At 41.6% G+C, this 15,298-nt stretch overlaps 1 protein-coding gene across 21 annotated transcripts in view; it reads left to right on the forward strand.

Moving 5' to 3' along the window:
* The window catches only part of KIF21A (kinesin family member 21A), a 122,473-nt gene extending 111,098 nt beyond the window's left edge, over positions 1–11,375 (forward strand). For all 21 annotated transcript variants that reach the window (XM_084802897.1, XM_084802886.1, XM_084802900.1 and 18 more), the window contains 6 exons: positions 804–984; positions 2,792–2,959; positions 4,162–4,279; positions 6,579–6,749; positions 8,673–8,872; positions 10,112–11,375. In XM_084802897.1, the coding sequence (XP_084659023.1) occupies positions 804–984; positions 2,792–2,959; positions 4,162–4,279; positions 6,579–6,749; positions 8,673–8,872; positions 10,112–10,205 (932 nt within the window). In that variant the 3' untranslated portion in view covers positions 10,206–11,375. The remainder of the gene's footprint in view (positions 1–803; positions 985–2,791; positions 2,960–4,161; positions 4,280–6,578; positions 6,750–8,672; positions 8,873–10,111) is intronic.
* The last annotated feature ends 3,923 nt before the right edge of the window (positions 11,376–15,298 follow it).

The following is a 15,298-nucleotide window of genomic DNA, read 5'->3' on the forward strand; positions in this document are numbered from 1 at the left end:
CCCTTCTGGCCTTCACACACACCTGCACCCATGTGCACATACCTCCACATAAACATACACACACACACACACACACACACACACAAACACATACATAGACTGTAAAGTAAAAATTTTTTAAAGGTGCTGGTAATCATCTAATGCTCATATGTATATATTTAGAAATAGCTTTTAAACGGATCATTAAAGGCTACTTAATTTCAGTGAATTTGATATGGTGGTTTAGTACCTAAATTGCATAAAATATAAACTGCATCTTTCTTCAGTGACTGATACCACATACCACATTTTAGATTTTGAAATACACATTTATAAAAGACCATTAATATATACAATGTGGTGAAAAAGGTAGATGCAACCACCATTTCCTATTAACATGCCAGAGACTGTGAGGCATGGCACAAACGTGCATTAGCACGATAGCTCCCGTGAGGTACATCCTGCTGCCTCTTGTCACAGATGAAGACACTCAAGGGAGTAAAACGCTTCTCCTGTGTTAGTTTAGCTAGCAACTCGAGCCAGATTTAGAGACCCCCAATCCTGCACCCATGGCTCCTGTGCCGCATTAGATGAAACGAAAGCAAGAAGGCAGCTGGCAAACCTCCCTGACTTTTGTTTCATCCTCTTCTCCTCCCTTGCCTCTGAGATTGCCACAGGCACTCAAGGGTGTACCATGATGCCTGGTGCAGGATGCTAGGAGCGCACCATCCCCCTTTGCGCTTCTAGTCCCATGGTGGGACCTTGTTTAGGAGAGCGTAAAGCAGCCCGATCAACAGCTTTCCTTCTGCTTTTCTTTGTTTTAGATCGTACTTGTAAAGTATGGAATCTTGTGACCGGACAAGAGATTATGTCGCTCGGGGTTCACCCTAACAACGTTGTGTCTGTAAAATACTGTAACTATACAAGCCTGGTCTTCACAGTGTCAACATCTTATATTAAGGTGTGGGACATCAGAGAGTCAGCCAAGTGCATCCGAACACTAACGTAAGTATGTTAAGAATGACACAAAGAGTGAATAGTTGTTTGATTTTTTTTTAAAACAAAGTATAAGGAAATATAGGGCTGTTTACATATCTTAGTTTTCTTAAAAACACCTACCTACTTCTCAGAGGGCACTTAAGTGTTCAACATAAATGTTCAGAGAAAATAAGGAGGCAAAAGCTGAACACAACAAAGAATGGAGTGTGGAAAGGAAAAGGCAGACTGGATTAATCTGTTACTGAGTGCGGATTTCATATTTCCCCTTTCCCAAATGCTGAGGCAATGCTTGAGCACACTATTTACTACTTTAAGGAATTATGTGATTTTAAATAAGCATCAGTCCTTTGAAATGACTTTTGTTGGCAGTAAGGAAGTATTACCATCTTTAACTAACCCTGAAGCACCAGGTGTGTTTTAGGATGCACAGGCGTTATAACCACAAGTAGTGTTAGACTGTCCGGGCATGAGTCTTTTCTCAGTGTGTGTTGTTATAAATGTCTTAAAACCACAAAACAATTATTATTTTGGTTATAATATTATTCACACCTCCTTTTTCCTATCAGGACTGAAGTGAACTGAGTAAATCAGGAAGCACTGAACTGGTTTCTAGCAGTAGAGGTCGCTAACTGCCAAGCGACAGTTTTTCACTTTTGAGTTACCATTTCCTGCACTGGCTAGAAACTGCTGCAGTGACCTTCTGTAGAGAAGGAACACCCTATCTCCAGTTAGGAAGTTCGCAGTTTAGGTTACTCGTAAATGTCAAATGTGAAGGATTGGTTTTAACTCATATTTTAGATGTTATAGGGGGAAAAATTCAGAATTAAAAGCATCTCATTGCATAAATTTATTGTAGGAAATGTAAGTAAACCATAGGTAACTTTTCAAAAAGAAAGTGCAGAGTCTGTTAAGCAAGCTGAGCATAGTTAAATGGCCTCACCCAGTGTTCTTAATCTCAGAGACCAATTCTATGATAAAAATGAGTATCAGTGAGCCAGGCCAACAGAGGGCTCCTGCAAACTGCAATAGATTGAGCTGACATTGTGGCATTTCATTATTTGTTGAGTTTTAAACTCGTACGTAGAATCATTTTTAAAGGGCATTTTAGTCATCTTCAACTCAGGGCCTGGGGTTCCTAGCAAAATAGATACACATTAAGAATTTGAGAGGGGTGTGTGTGTTAATGGAGCCAAAGACGTCAAGGACACCACAGGAAAACCTACAGAATCAACTAGCCTGGGCCCATGGGAGTTAAAAAGACTGAGCCACCACCAGAGAACACACATGGGATGGAACCAGGCCCTCCACACATATGCAGACATGCAGTTTGGTCTTCCTGTGGGACCCCTTCAAGCAGAAGCAGGGCCCCATCTCTGGCCTTGTTGCCTGCCTTTGAGTTCCTTGTCTCTAACTGGGCTGCCTTGCCTAGTCTCCATAGAAGAAGGTCTCTCTAGTCCTACTGCAATTTGATAGGCCAAGGGGATTGATATCCCTGGGAGTTTTCCCTTTCTTTGAAGAGAAATGGAGAGGGGAAGGGGGAGGGGAAGAGGGAGAGGAAAATGTTATTGGTGTGTAAAGTAAATAAATTTATTTACAAAAAGAATTTTTAAAAAGGGGAGGGGGGATTTAAAGCATATCGCCCTGGTTTATCCACTCCCATATTTTCTCAGTTATGCGACTGCCTGTTGGGTGCTGTGCCAGGCACCGCACATGTGGCTAGGACAAACACATAGCTCCTGCTGTTGTCTACAGTGTCTACAGCTGCAAGCCAAGCTCACTTTGGAAACACTCTGCTTTGTCTGGTACTTTGCAGATCTTCAGGTCAAGTTACTCTCGGAGAAGCATGTTCTGCGAGCAGCAGCAGCCGGACAGTCGCTGTCCCATCTGGAGAGAGCCAGATCAATCAAATTGCACTAAACCCCACTGGCACTTTCCTGTACGCGGCCTCTGGAAACGCTGTCCGAATGTGGGACCTTAAAAGGTACAACTTCGTATTCCTTGTAGATGTCAACTCTTACTGTAGATACTGGTAACACATGCCTTCTACTTCATTGTTGTGGTGGTGGCTGTTTTGTTTTGTTTTCGAGCCAGGGCTTCTCTGAGTGGCCTTGTGCTGTAGACCAGGCTGGCCTTGAATTCAGAGACTCACCTGTCTCTGCCGCTGGAGTGCTGGGGTTAAAGGCGTGCGCCACCACTGCCCGTTCCAGCTCACATTTTAAAAATATCTCAGGCTGTATTTTATTTTGTGTATAGCAATACAATGTACGTATTCAGCCAGTCAAAAAAAAAAAAAAGGATGATTTGATAAGATTTAAACAAAACTGTTCTTTCAGTTGCTTTGTTAATACAAATCTATTTTTAATAGCAGGGTTAAATATAAGTTTATTTTAACAAAGCTACTAAAAACAGTTTTTGAAAAACCATATTATTACTATCCTAGAAGTTACAGGCACTGCTGTTTTCCCAGCAGCCTGCTTTGAGATAGGACTGCACATATATTCACCGTTACCCTCTGACAACTGACAGCATATATTAAAGGAAAAGTGAGGGTGACCTCAAAGTTCTTGAGCTCAAATGAAGGTTGGGGTAACAGCTGTGAACATCAGGTGTAGGTGACATTGTTTATCCTTACATCTGTCAGACACCTGGTCTAGTTATGTCTAGTCTTCGTTATGACTAATGAAATGACTCTCCAGCTTTCTCATATACATAGTTGCACACAGATATACATATGTGCATGACGTGTGTGCAAGTGGTGTGTGTAATATGTGCATGTGTAGAATAAAATAACCCGACTTCCTCTGGTAGCTTGGTTAATGTTGTCAGCAGTGATATCAATGTTTTGTTCAAATACAAACTGAGTCTGAGATGATCAGTCATGTCTTTCATGGATTCATGTATTTAATAGGTTGAAGTCTACTTGGAGGAATTAAGATTATCTCTTCACAGTTTCTCAGAATTTGGTGCCTAATTCATAAATTATATTAAGCTTTGGGATAAGATAGAAGTATTTCCCAGCTTCTATCATAGGATGTTTAGTTTGGCCGTTTCTATTTACTCTATCCAGAATTTGAAAAGGAAGGGCTGAAATCTAAAGAAAAATTAATGAACAGTATTATGAACAAATATAGCACCCATCTTGCTATGAAATGCTTTCATCCATCATCTTATTTCTCTTTAAAGGTTTCAGTCTACAGGAAAGCTAACTGGACACCTGGGTCCTGTTATGTGCCTTACAGTAGACCAGATCTCCAATGGACAAGATCTAATCATCACAGGTTCAAAAGACCATTATATCAAAGTATGTATTAGCCGAGTTTAAATTATATTCTGTTGAGTGATAGCTTTAAAGTATGCACTAAGCTAAGCTCTGTCCCACTTCTCTTTTCTTTTTCCTTGTCACCACTGAGATTAATTAGGTTTTTGGTTTTGTTCTGCATGAGAATAGATGGGGATTATTTACTGGATTATGGAAAATTTACCATGATCTCCAATGGGTACACTATTTAGGATAGTTACTCTGTCTCCTCCAGCAAGTATTAGCTGTGAATTGCTCTTTGGGGAGGAAAGGGGGTCTCATGAGTGCCTCTTCCAGCCATGATGGAGTGTGGACAGGCCCCACTCTTCAGCAGGTTTTTTGCAGGTAACCACAGCTACTGTGAGTTCCTGAGTCCATGGGCCATGCCAAGTCTGGAAGACAGTGTTTCACAACACAGCCCATCTTCTGTCTCTTTCTCTCTGCCCCCTCCACTGTGATGCTCCTTGAGCATTGGAGATATGACCTAGATGTCCTTAGGGCTGAGATCGTTCAGCAGTCACTTATTCTCAGCACGTTGTAAGGTCACTTTCTCTCGACCAGTCTTCTATGCCTGTTTTTTAAATCCTTTAAAAATTTTTTTTCCTTTATTTATGGCTACTGATTTGGTTGCTTGTTTTGTTTGTTTGTTTGTTTTGAGAAAGGATGTTACGTAGTTCAGGCTGGCCTTGAACTCTCTCTGTGGTCAAGAATGACCTTGGGCACCTACTCTTCCTGCCTCTAGCTCCCAGTCTATAGGGATTATAGACAAGCCCTATCCACCCAGTGTCCTAATTTGCTTCTTTGTCGCTATTATAAAAAACATTGCCCAAAACTTACTTGGGGAAGTGTAGGTGCTACCTTCTTTGGTCTGCTTTATTGGCTTTTTTTATCCACCACCCTTCCAACCCTTATTCCACCCTAAACCCTTCCAATCCACCAGCACTAGGTAGGAGGAAAAGATGGTTAGAGGGGAAAGGGTCCTAGACCTCTTAAGACAACTTTCTACTGAGTACGGGCATTGAGTTCTCTGGGGCCAGTCCAATCTTCGTCATCAGAGTATTTCCAACCAGCAATCCAGCAATAGCAAACACAGCAGCAGGAACCAGCAGCAGCTGGAACAAGCACTCCCTAGAGTCCCCAGAATTCCAAAAGTAAGTCATCTGCAGCTAGAAAAAAAAAAATCACACATCCCACGCTCCTAGACCTCGAGACAATCATACTCGGCAGCTGTGGACAATCTGAAGCAGCCCCATATCCCACACCTGGGATTAAGACAAAAACATATTCCCACAATGTAGCTGGGTTTTAAAAGATAGAACAATCACTACAGGGAAGAAAGGGTTTATTTGGATTACGGGTTGCCATCTAACATCAAGGGAATACAAGGCAGGAACTCGTGGCAGGACCCTGAGGACAGGAACTGAAGTAGCAGCCACAGAAGACTGCTTTGTGCGGGCTTTCTCCATTGCTCATGCTCAGCTACCTTTTCTTATACAGCCCACGCTCACCTGCCTGCGGATGGTACCACTCAGAACGGGCTCCTCCACATCAATTGTAACTCAAGAAAATGCTTCACAGACATGCCCATGGGCCCTGAGGGAGGCGGTCCCTCCATTGAGGTTACTTCTTCGCACAGGTTTATTCAGTTCCAGGGCCTGACGCTGGGCTTCATGCATTCCAAGCAACTGAGCTACAGCCCCATTGTCTGATTTTTGTATTATTCAGTCAAAGGTCGTCTTTCTCAGCCAAGAAAAAGTGAAAAGGTTTGGAGGGTAGCTTTAGGAAGGTGGAGAAGGAATCTGGGGTCGAAAGCTACCCAATTTTAACTGAATAACATGATTTGTTTATTCCAGTGTCAAATGCATCGATACATAACATGTTTAGCTTCGAACGTCTTGTTTGTTTATTCATACATGAAAAAAATCTAATTGCTTTTCTTGAAGGTTGCAGATTATGTGACATGCAAACAGAGTCAGTGTGAAATAGGGCTCCGAGTCAGTGCAGTGAGCAAGTCATTTAGATGCACATTTGTGTTCCCATGAATGTGCATGTGGAGGTGCTTATTTAAAAGCCAAATGGAGGCAGCTGGAGAGATCGTTCAGCGCTTAAGAGCACTGTCTGCTCTTCCAGAGGTCCTGAGTTCAATTCGCAGCAACCACATGGTGGCTCACAACCATATATCCTGGGATCTGATGCCCTCTTCTGGCCTGTAGGTGTACACACAGATCGAACACTCATTTACATAAATAAATCTTTAAAAGTTGAGTGGGGTAACTGCTTCCTTTCTGGTTCTCTCTTGCAGATGTTCGATGTGACTGAAGGGGCCCTTGGAACTGTCAGTCCCACCCACAACTTTGAGCCCCCTCATTATGATGGTATAGAGGCACTGGCCATTCAAGGGGATAACCTGTTCAGTGGGTCCAGAGACAATGGCATCAAGAAATGGGACTTAGCTCAGAAGGGTCTCCTGCAGGTAATTCAGAAACTCTGCACGGTGCGAAGCGGCTATTTCCAAACCACGCGGGAGTCTGCCCAACAGCTTGCAGGGTTTCCGTTTAGATTCTTAGTGTTTAATTGGAGGAGGTTTCTCTCAAAGATGTTTTAAAATTTTTAAATAACTTTATAATCTTCATTATAAAAAATAACCTGCAAATAAATGTAAATATCACAGATCAAATTTAACCAGGCCCAAAGTCTAAAGGAGTGAGTGATCTTTATAGAGTTAGTATAGGCATTTGGAATGGAAGCTGTGGGCTTCCCCTTAAATTTTACACTCTCAATATCAGATAGATTTCATGTGCTTTATCCTCAGGGTTGTAACCGGGAGAAGGTTAACATTCAACTACTACCTCCTAGGGAGAAGTAGAATTTTTGTGTAGATCTGTTTATTAACTACAGTCACCTTGAGGGAGGATGGTTGTAGTTGTTCACTATTTTTAAGCGTACATACGTCCCAAGCAGCACAAAGGCTCTCTGGAGTCAGGAGGCTCCCCGGTCCTGGGAGCATTTTCTTGAGTCCAGTAGGCAGGACTTCCATTTCCTACAGAATAATAGCGGGCTGCAGTGTATCGGTCCTGAGTGCTATCTTTCACTACTAGCTCTGAAGGGGAAAAAAATATTAGTGAACAGATAAAATTGTATATAGCTCTTCCCAGCTGCTTTTTGCTACATGTATGCATTTGGAGGGATTACAACTGCTACTGTTGTTGAAAATGGATAATAAGTATCTATTAATAATCCATATAATTATTACATTAGTATTTATCCTGCTATCTATCAATCAATAAAAGGCACAGACACCTGCTATAGTGTTAACATGCCTTATTCCTCCTGGGGCTAGTCAGATATTAATCCCCTGAGTTACCTTATTACCTCCCAGTCCCGCACCCCATGCTGTTTGCTTTAATCATTTCTCTCTGGGCTGCTTCCCATCCATAATTCCCTAAGTACTTGCTTAGTCTTTTCATCTGGGCTGCTTCTCTCTACCCACGCGCTCCTCAGAGTAAATTCCTCCTGGCCATGCGGTTCTTCTCTGCTCATGATGACTCTCTCCTTCTGTTTGCACTGTCTCTTCCTCATCTCTCTTTCCCATGATCCTCCTCTCCTCCCAGCCTGTGAACTTTGGCCACCCTCACCTCACTTCTGCCCTGCCCGGGTGTTTAGCCATTTTATTGCTCAAACAGGGATTATTTGGAGGCAAAGTTACCTAGCAATATTTGGGGTATGTGACAGTCTGCTCATAAAAGACAGCAAGCAGACCTGGGGAAACAAAATAATCTTCAAATCCAAAGCACCAGACCTGCTTTCAACCCGCAACTAAAGACAAAAGGAGCAAGTAGCATAAATATTAATAGAAACACTTGACAGCAGGTGCATATACCTCCTTCAGACTCTTTTATAGTCATATATTGATATTTGTGGTTTTTTATATTGTGACTATAAATATGTTTATACATACAATCTGCTCCTATGATATTATTTAAGTCCTTGCATCAGATAAACTCCCATTTTCCTTAGGCTTCTACATTCTCTAGCAAAGTACGTGCATGATTTCACAAGGCAGTTCTCTTAATCCATACGCCAGTTTCTAGTTTACAGACTTGTTTTATTATGTATGTTTTGGGTAAGAAAGGAGGAGAAAACTTTTCTGTGTCTTCTGAGTCTTTTAGATTCTATAGATTACTAATGCTGTATCCTTGATACTGAAAACAGTGATGGACCTTGAGAAGCAAATTGTAGATTTATTGCTTGCTCTCTGAGTGTGTAGACATGGACTTTCATCACTTTGAGGAGGTTCTGCATTCCTGATGTCACTGAAAGTACTGCGACCCATCTCGGTGTGACCACTGGCTTCCTAAGTGTCCTCCTAAGTGCCGCTCTCTCTTGTCCCTCCCAGCAAGTCCCTAACGCACACAAGGACTGGGTCTGTGCCCTGGGCCTGGTGCCGGGCCACCCGGTTTTGCTCAGTGGCTGCAGAGGGGGCATTCTGAAGCTGTGGAACGTGGATGCCTTCGTGCCAGTGGGGGAGATGCGAGGTCACGAGAGCCCCATCAATGCCATGTGTGCTAACTCCACCCACGTCTTCACTGCAGCCGAGTAAGTCGTCCCCCCACACCCCCCTCACACCCCCCCTACCCCGCCGGGGCTTTGCTCTGGGTGGGTTGCTTGTGCTTCGACTTAACGTACTGTAGGCCATAAGTATTTACAAACAGTGAACACAAGGGATCTCTCCCTCACTGCAGTCGTCCTCCTAGCAACTGGTTTAAGATGACCGATTTACTTTTATTTATTTTTCATTTTATTTATTTATTTTAAAAAAAATATATTTTACTAAATATATATTTCATTAATTTATTCATATCACATCTCAGTTGTTATCCCATCCCTTGTATCCTTCTATTCCTCCCTCCCTCCCTCCCTCCCATTTTCTCCTTACTCCCCTCCCCTATGACTGTGACTGAGGGGGACCTCCTCCCCCTGTATATGCTCATAGGGTATCAAGTCTCTTCTTTATTTATTTTTAACATGACTTTACTGTTTAGCCCAGGCTGGCTTAGAACTCATCATCCTTCTGTCTCAGCCACCTAAAAGAGATGCTCCATCACACCTACCGTCTGAATTATAGTTTTGGACCTACACGACGATCCTTGAGTGTAGGCTGGCTTCAAAATGTTAGGCTACTTCTGTGTTAGTGCCCTGCATATTACGGACTCTCCTGTCAGATCTTGGTGACTTAAAAAAAAATTCATTAATGACTAATTTGAATTTTTTTTTTGCCTTCAGAAAAGCAGTTAATTTGGTATTATTTATATTTAGAACAAATTATTTTTAACAATCTTTGTGCTTTTCTTTTCCATTTAATATGTAAGAATAGGGTAGTAACATCTGTTTTCTCCCTCCTCTGAATAGTTGGATTGACTAAATTCTTTTTTTGTTTGTCTGATTACTCACAATGAGGCTTCTGTGTGCTGGGTCTTCACCTAGACTCTTAGGAAGGGAGCAGAAAGCAGAGCAGACACAAATCCTACCTTCCGTTCTAGCCAGAAGCAGAAGAAATAATAAGGTGAAAAACTGCAATGGCGACAACGCAGCAGGGTTGGGGTTACAAAGCAGAGCAGATTTGGAAGGGGGGACCCCTGAGCTGCGTGATGTAAAAAAGTTGCAGGCAGGAAGCATCCTAGGACTCTGTGTTTGCTTTTCTTATGCAACAGTGTATGTGTTTTACTTGCATTAATTAAAGACCTTTAAGAAATTTTCTCTAAGTAAATTCTGAGAACTATTTATTGACATTTGTGCATCAGTTCATGTGTCCATTTCAAATTTATTCTTTTGTAGTGATCGGACTGTGAGAATTTGGAAGGCCCACAATTTGCAAGATGGTCAAATGTCTGACACAGGCGATCTGGGGGAAGATACAGCCAGTAATTAAACATGAACGGGGACAAGCATAAACTGACACTGTGATGACGCTCTGTGTTCTTGATCGAAAGTGATGTCCTGCACTTATTACTAATGGAATCAACTGGAAATATATCTGAATCCATTGGCTAGATAAAGTGTACTCTAATAAAACTCTTCTGTCTTGTATGTGTAATGCTGTTGCCTACCAACACATATACTTCCCCGAACTGATGTATTGCTTGAATCACACTTTTACTGTGGCTAGATTTTTTTTTGTGCCTAGCTATAAAAAGATGCTTTCAAATTATTTGAGTTATAAGACGTTCCGCTTTTGTGAGAGCCAGAAGCATACCCAGAATAAAACACTCCTACCTGTTAACTCATTCAAATAATGCCTTCATAATGTACACATTTAAACATGTATTGGCACTGTTAATCAAACTGTAGCCTGCTCATCAAGAATTTTGTCAGTCTATAAGGGGTTCTAAGTGTCAAAGATCTTTCAATGTAACAGAATATTGAAATGATGGAACTATTATTGGCGAGTTCTCATAATTGACATTGGTCCACTAAGAAAGATAACAGTGTGTGCTAAAATGCTCATGTTTACCCATATTGACCAAAGCTTTCAGTTGTGCTACATTCTGTGCTCAGAAGTAAAACGCCACAGATCTACTGCGTTGTTAGTGTTGGGCACATGTTCTGTGACGGTGAGCTGTTGATTTCCTAACAGAAAGATATTTTGATCTATTTTCCTATGGAATTGTTTCTATTATTATCTTTTCATTTCTTTTTATTTAATAGTAATAGCTCCTTTCTCTTTCCTCTGATTTTTATATGCTGCTAAATATATTTTAAATATACTGTGTTCGCACACATTGGTAGCTATGATGTGCTCACACACATTGGTAGCTACGAATTATTGTTTGTGGTGGGAAACTGTAAATAGGTGGATTGTAAAGAGAGACTATCTTGCATTATGACTGTATGAATTTCTAAATGCTGTTTGATTGGGTTTTGTTACAGGATGTATAATTTATCTGTCTACTCAGAACATTAATTTGTAAATTCTGCAAGTTTAATTTTATGTGATGCCATAACTTTTGGAATTATTGTCTTGTGGTTTTTTTTTCCCCCTGAAAATATTTGTTTGTAAATGAAAGTTTAGCTAGTGCTTAAATAAACATGTTGCTATGAATTGTTATCTTTTTCTAACTGTAAGAAAATCCCAGGGTTGGTAAATCTCTGTTGTCCCTGTGCAGTGTCAGGAAAGCTTAGCGAACCGTTGTTTTCTTTGCTCATGAGACATGAAACAGTTATGGAGAGCTCCAGCCATAATCTTGGTGAATGGTGGGAATGCTACTGAAAGAAATTAAATCAATTTATGTGACTTAGGGCTTTGAACACAGATCATAATACAACGAATTATTGTGATAAATGTGCCGGCTGCCCTGCAGAGAAGGACGTGGGCAGAGACAACATGGCCGAGCAGACAGAAGCTTCACACCAGGCGTCTGGGTCCTAGCTCAGTGCTGGATTTTATACTTAGGTTCCAAATAGTCCCTGTTTATTTTATGTTGAGCTGTATAGTTCTATTTCTCTATCTTCCTTTATTCATGTGTATGGTATTTCTAGGGAAAACATTTTTTCTTTAATTAAGGGACATATTTTTCTGGTCCTCTGCAAGAGCAGCCAGAGAGCCTAACCACTGAGCTCAGTTCCAGTTCCAGTTCCAGCCTCTGCTATTTTTTTTTTATAATATGTGTGTGTGTGTGTGTGTGTGTGTGTGTATGTGTATATATATATATGTGTGTGTGTGTGTGTGTGTGTGTATGTGTGTGTATGTATATATATATATGTGTGTGTGTGTGTGTGTGTGTGTGTGTGTATTTGTTACCTCAACAGCACACAAAAGCAGGTTAGGCATCAACAAAATACAAATCGAAGCTGAGTTGTCATCTCACCCCTGTAGAATGACTATTGTAAAACTTTCAAAGAAAAAAAATGCTGGTAGGAGTGTAAATTAGTCCAGCCACTCTTGGAAATAGTATGAAAATGCCTCTAGAAACTAAAAATTAGCTGGGCGGGGTGGCACAGGCCTGTAGTCCCAGCGCAGGGAGGCAGAGAAATGGCCCTGGGTAAAATAGCAAGTTCAAAGCTAGCTTCAGCTTTCAGCCAGACCTTTCCAAAGCTAAGGGCTGGAGAGATAGTTCAGTGGTAGAATGAACAATTAGCAGACTAAATACACCAACAAAAAACAACAATAGATAAAAACAACCCCTCCCCCCAAAGAGAAATCTAAACTGTATAACCCAGCTATACCACACCAGGATATATACCTGAAGGAAATTCTCACAGAAATGGTGGTGAGTTTAATAGAAATCATCTCATGGCCCCATAGGGAGTGGCACTAGTAGGAGGTGTGACCTTGTTGGAGGAAGTGTGTCACTATAGGGTGGGCTCAGCTCTCAAATGCTCAAGGCAGGTCTAGCGTGACATTCACTTCCTGCTGCCTGAGGATCCGGATGTAGAACTCTGGGCTTCCTCTCTAAGTACCATGTCTGCCTGCATGCTGCCATGCTTCCCACCATGACGATAACTAAACCTCTGAACTGTAAGCCAGCCCCAATTAATGTTTTCCTTTATAAGAGTTGCTGTGGTCATGCTGTCTCCTGACAGAAATAAAACCCAAAGTAAGATGGCAATCATAATTTCCAAGATACGGTTAGTGCCTCTCAGCAGATGGAGAAATGAAAGCGCATAAATACACGCAGAGGAAAAGAAGGCCACATCATCACTCACTAGGCAATGGATGCAAAGGAGGTTGTCATAAGAAGGGATGAAGCCAAGAACAGACAAACATCATGTGCTTTTTCCATACACAGAACAACAGCAGAAAAGTTATTTGAAAGCAGAAGGAATAATAGAGAATGGGAGGAAAAGGAGAGACAGAGGGGAAGAGAGGGAGCAGTTACGAAGCAAGGATTTGGGCAAAGCTATGTGTGACTGTGGAAATGTAGCAAGGACACCCTTTAATCTGCAGTATTATTATGAGTTCAGTGACTGTGATTTTAAATTTAAAAGAAACGAGGGAGGCACCCAGTTTTGCTTACTGCTATATAATTTTCCATTTCCTCCTAAGAGTTGGGAGAACATTTCTCCTTTTTGAAGTCTGAATTTTAAGATCCTTTTCTATAGTAGTCTAAATAAACGCCATGAGCCTGTGTGGTAAGTGGTTTATGTAGCACATTCTAGAAGTGCTTTGTGTGTGGTACAACTGGACTTTGCACACCACATCACACACGCTAGATAAACACACAGCCCACCTTCAGGGCTGCGTAGCACTGAACAGCACAGGAAGATACTGCTTACTCTAGGCCCTGTAAATGTGTGCACAGCGTAACTCTAATGGTACAATGGCAAGGTTAGGCCACAGAAGTGAAAAGTACTGAAGAGGCTAGCTTCTCCAGCCTGAACAATGGTGCTTGCCTGATCCTTGCTCCTTGGAACTGGAGGTTAAAATAGGCTCTAGCCAGCAAGGCCCGTTCAACATGCTGCGTTTCTTCTTCCTTCAAAACTATTAGTTTCTTGGAAAACACCAACTCTTGCATTTCAATTAAAAAGTCAAACTTTAGTCCCCATCATGTTTTCTAACAGCACTTTCGATAGCTTCTCTAGAACTAATAACCCATGATTCTATGAATATAAATGAAATGTCTGATTTGCCCTTTGCTTGGTTGAAATGTCCTTAAAACTGTCTTCAGGGTCCTAATCGTTAGCAGTGGCCATCTCTGTTAAGACATTGCCTCATGCCGTTACACACTCAAGTAGTGGGGCCACACTTCTGCGCTTGCTCCCCACTGTTGTCCCTGATTGAGGAAACAAAAGAAGGCATGAAAATTAAATGTACAGGACCCTAACACTCTTGCTTTCTACATGGGCTCCTTGGCACCACTGAGGGCTTCCTACTGAAGATATTTCTTTTTATGACTTGCACGTCTAACTCTTGATGACAGCCACACACTTCTCCTCTTGTGCCTAAAGTGGCATGTGTCTTAAAAGTGACTCTATACAGCTACAGAAAACAGACTTTGAACTGTAATTTTGTGATTAACAACAACAACAACAACAACAACAACACTGGCACTAAATGAATCTATTTGATGGGGTTAGGGGTACTAAACAATTTCCTGTGGAAGTGGTAGACGAAATGGAGATGTTGCTGCCCATTTGCAAGCTGTGAGTGTCTATCTGGTGGCCAAGAGCTGACACCACGAGGTATCGCTTTGGATATTGACACTGGCTATGCAATGACTCAACCCTATTGTCTAGAGACTTAGGATCTCTTCACGTTGCCTAATAACCTCCAGTAAGGTCTTTTCCTGATTTAACTACCCAAGTTGGCTAATGTCCTTACAGCTAAGGCAAGTAAGGAAGCATTCTGGGAGCAGGTTTCAGTCCCTGGAAGTGACATACATATCAGTGACAGAGAATCAACAACATGGGATGGATTTCTTTTCTTATACTTCAGACATTTCCTTGGGGTAAGGTGGCCTCATCTAGTTCCCTTTAGAGGAAGGTCTACATGTCTGCCAGGTCTTCCAGGATGAAGATGCTTTGAGGTCCAGATTGCCGTGCCCTTCCCAGGAGACTGGTGATCTGAGGACAACTGCACCTATAACCTCCTGCTTGAAAATCTTTTTCTGAGGTATCATTGCTTATTTGTTGTGTTAGATACTGATGTTCCCTTCTCCCCGACTACCTCTGAATAAATAAGGAGAAGGTTGAGGTTTAAGTTTTTGTTTTAGTTGGTGGGGGGGGGGGTTGCTAATTTGTTTTGAGACAAGGACTTCCTATGGTGATCAGGTTGCCTCAAAAAATGTGATCCTCCTGCCTCCATCTTTCAAGTAGTGGGACTATAGGGCTGTGCCACTGTACCACTTGAGCTTTTTTTTTTTTTAATCCCAAATAAAACAAAGGTATACATAGATTTACCCATGAAGCCATCATCTCTGACTTATTAAGGAAAGTGTTTTCTGAGACAGAACACTGTAATTACTGAATTTGGTCTGAACAACCTTATAGAGTGAGGGTAAAAAATGATGTGAACTAAAACTAGAT

Source organism: Acomys minous, assembly GCF_964271855.1.
Source record: "Acomys minous genome assembly, chromosome: 12".
In the NCBI taxonomy this organism is placed as follows: Eukaryota; Metazoa; Chordata; class Mammalia; order Rodentia; family Muridae; genus Acomys; species Acomys minous.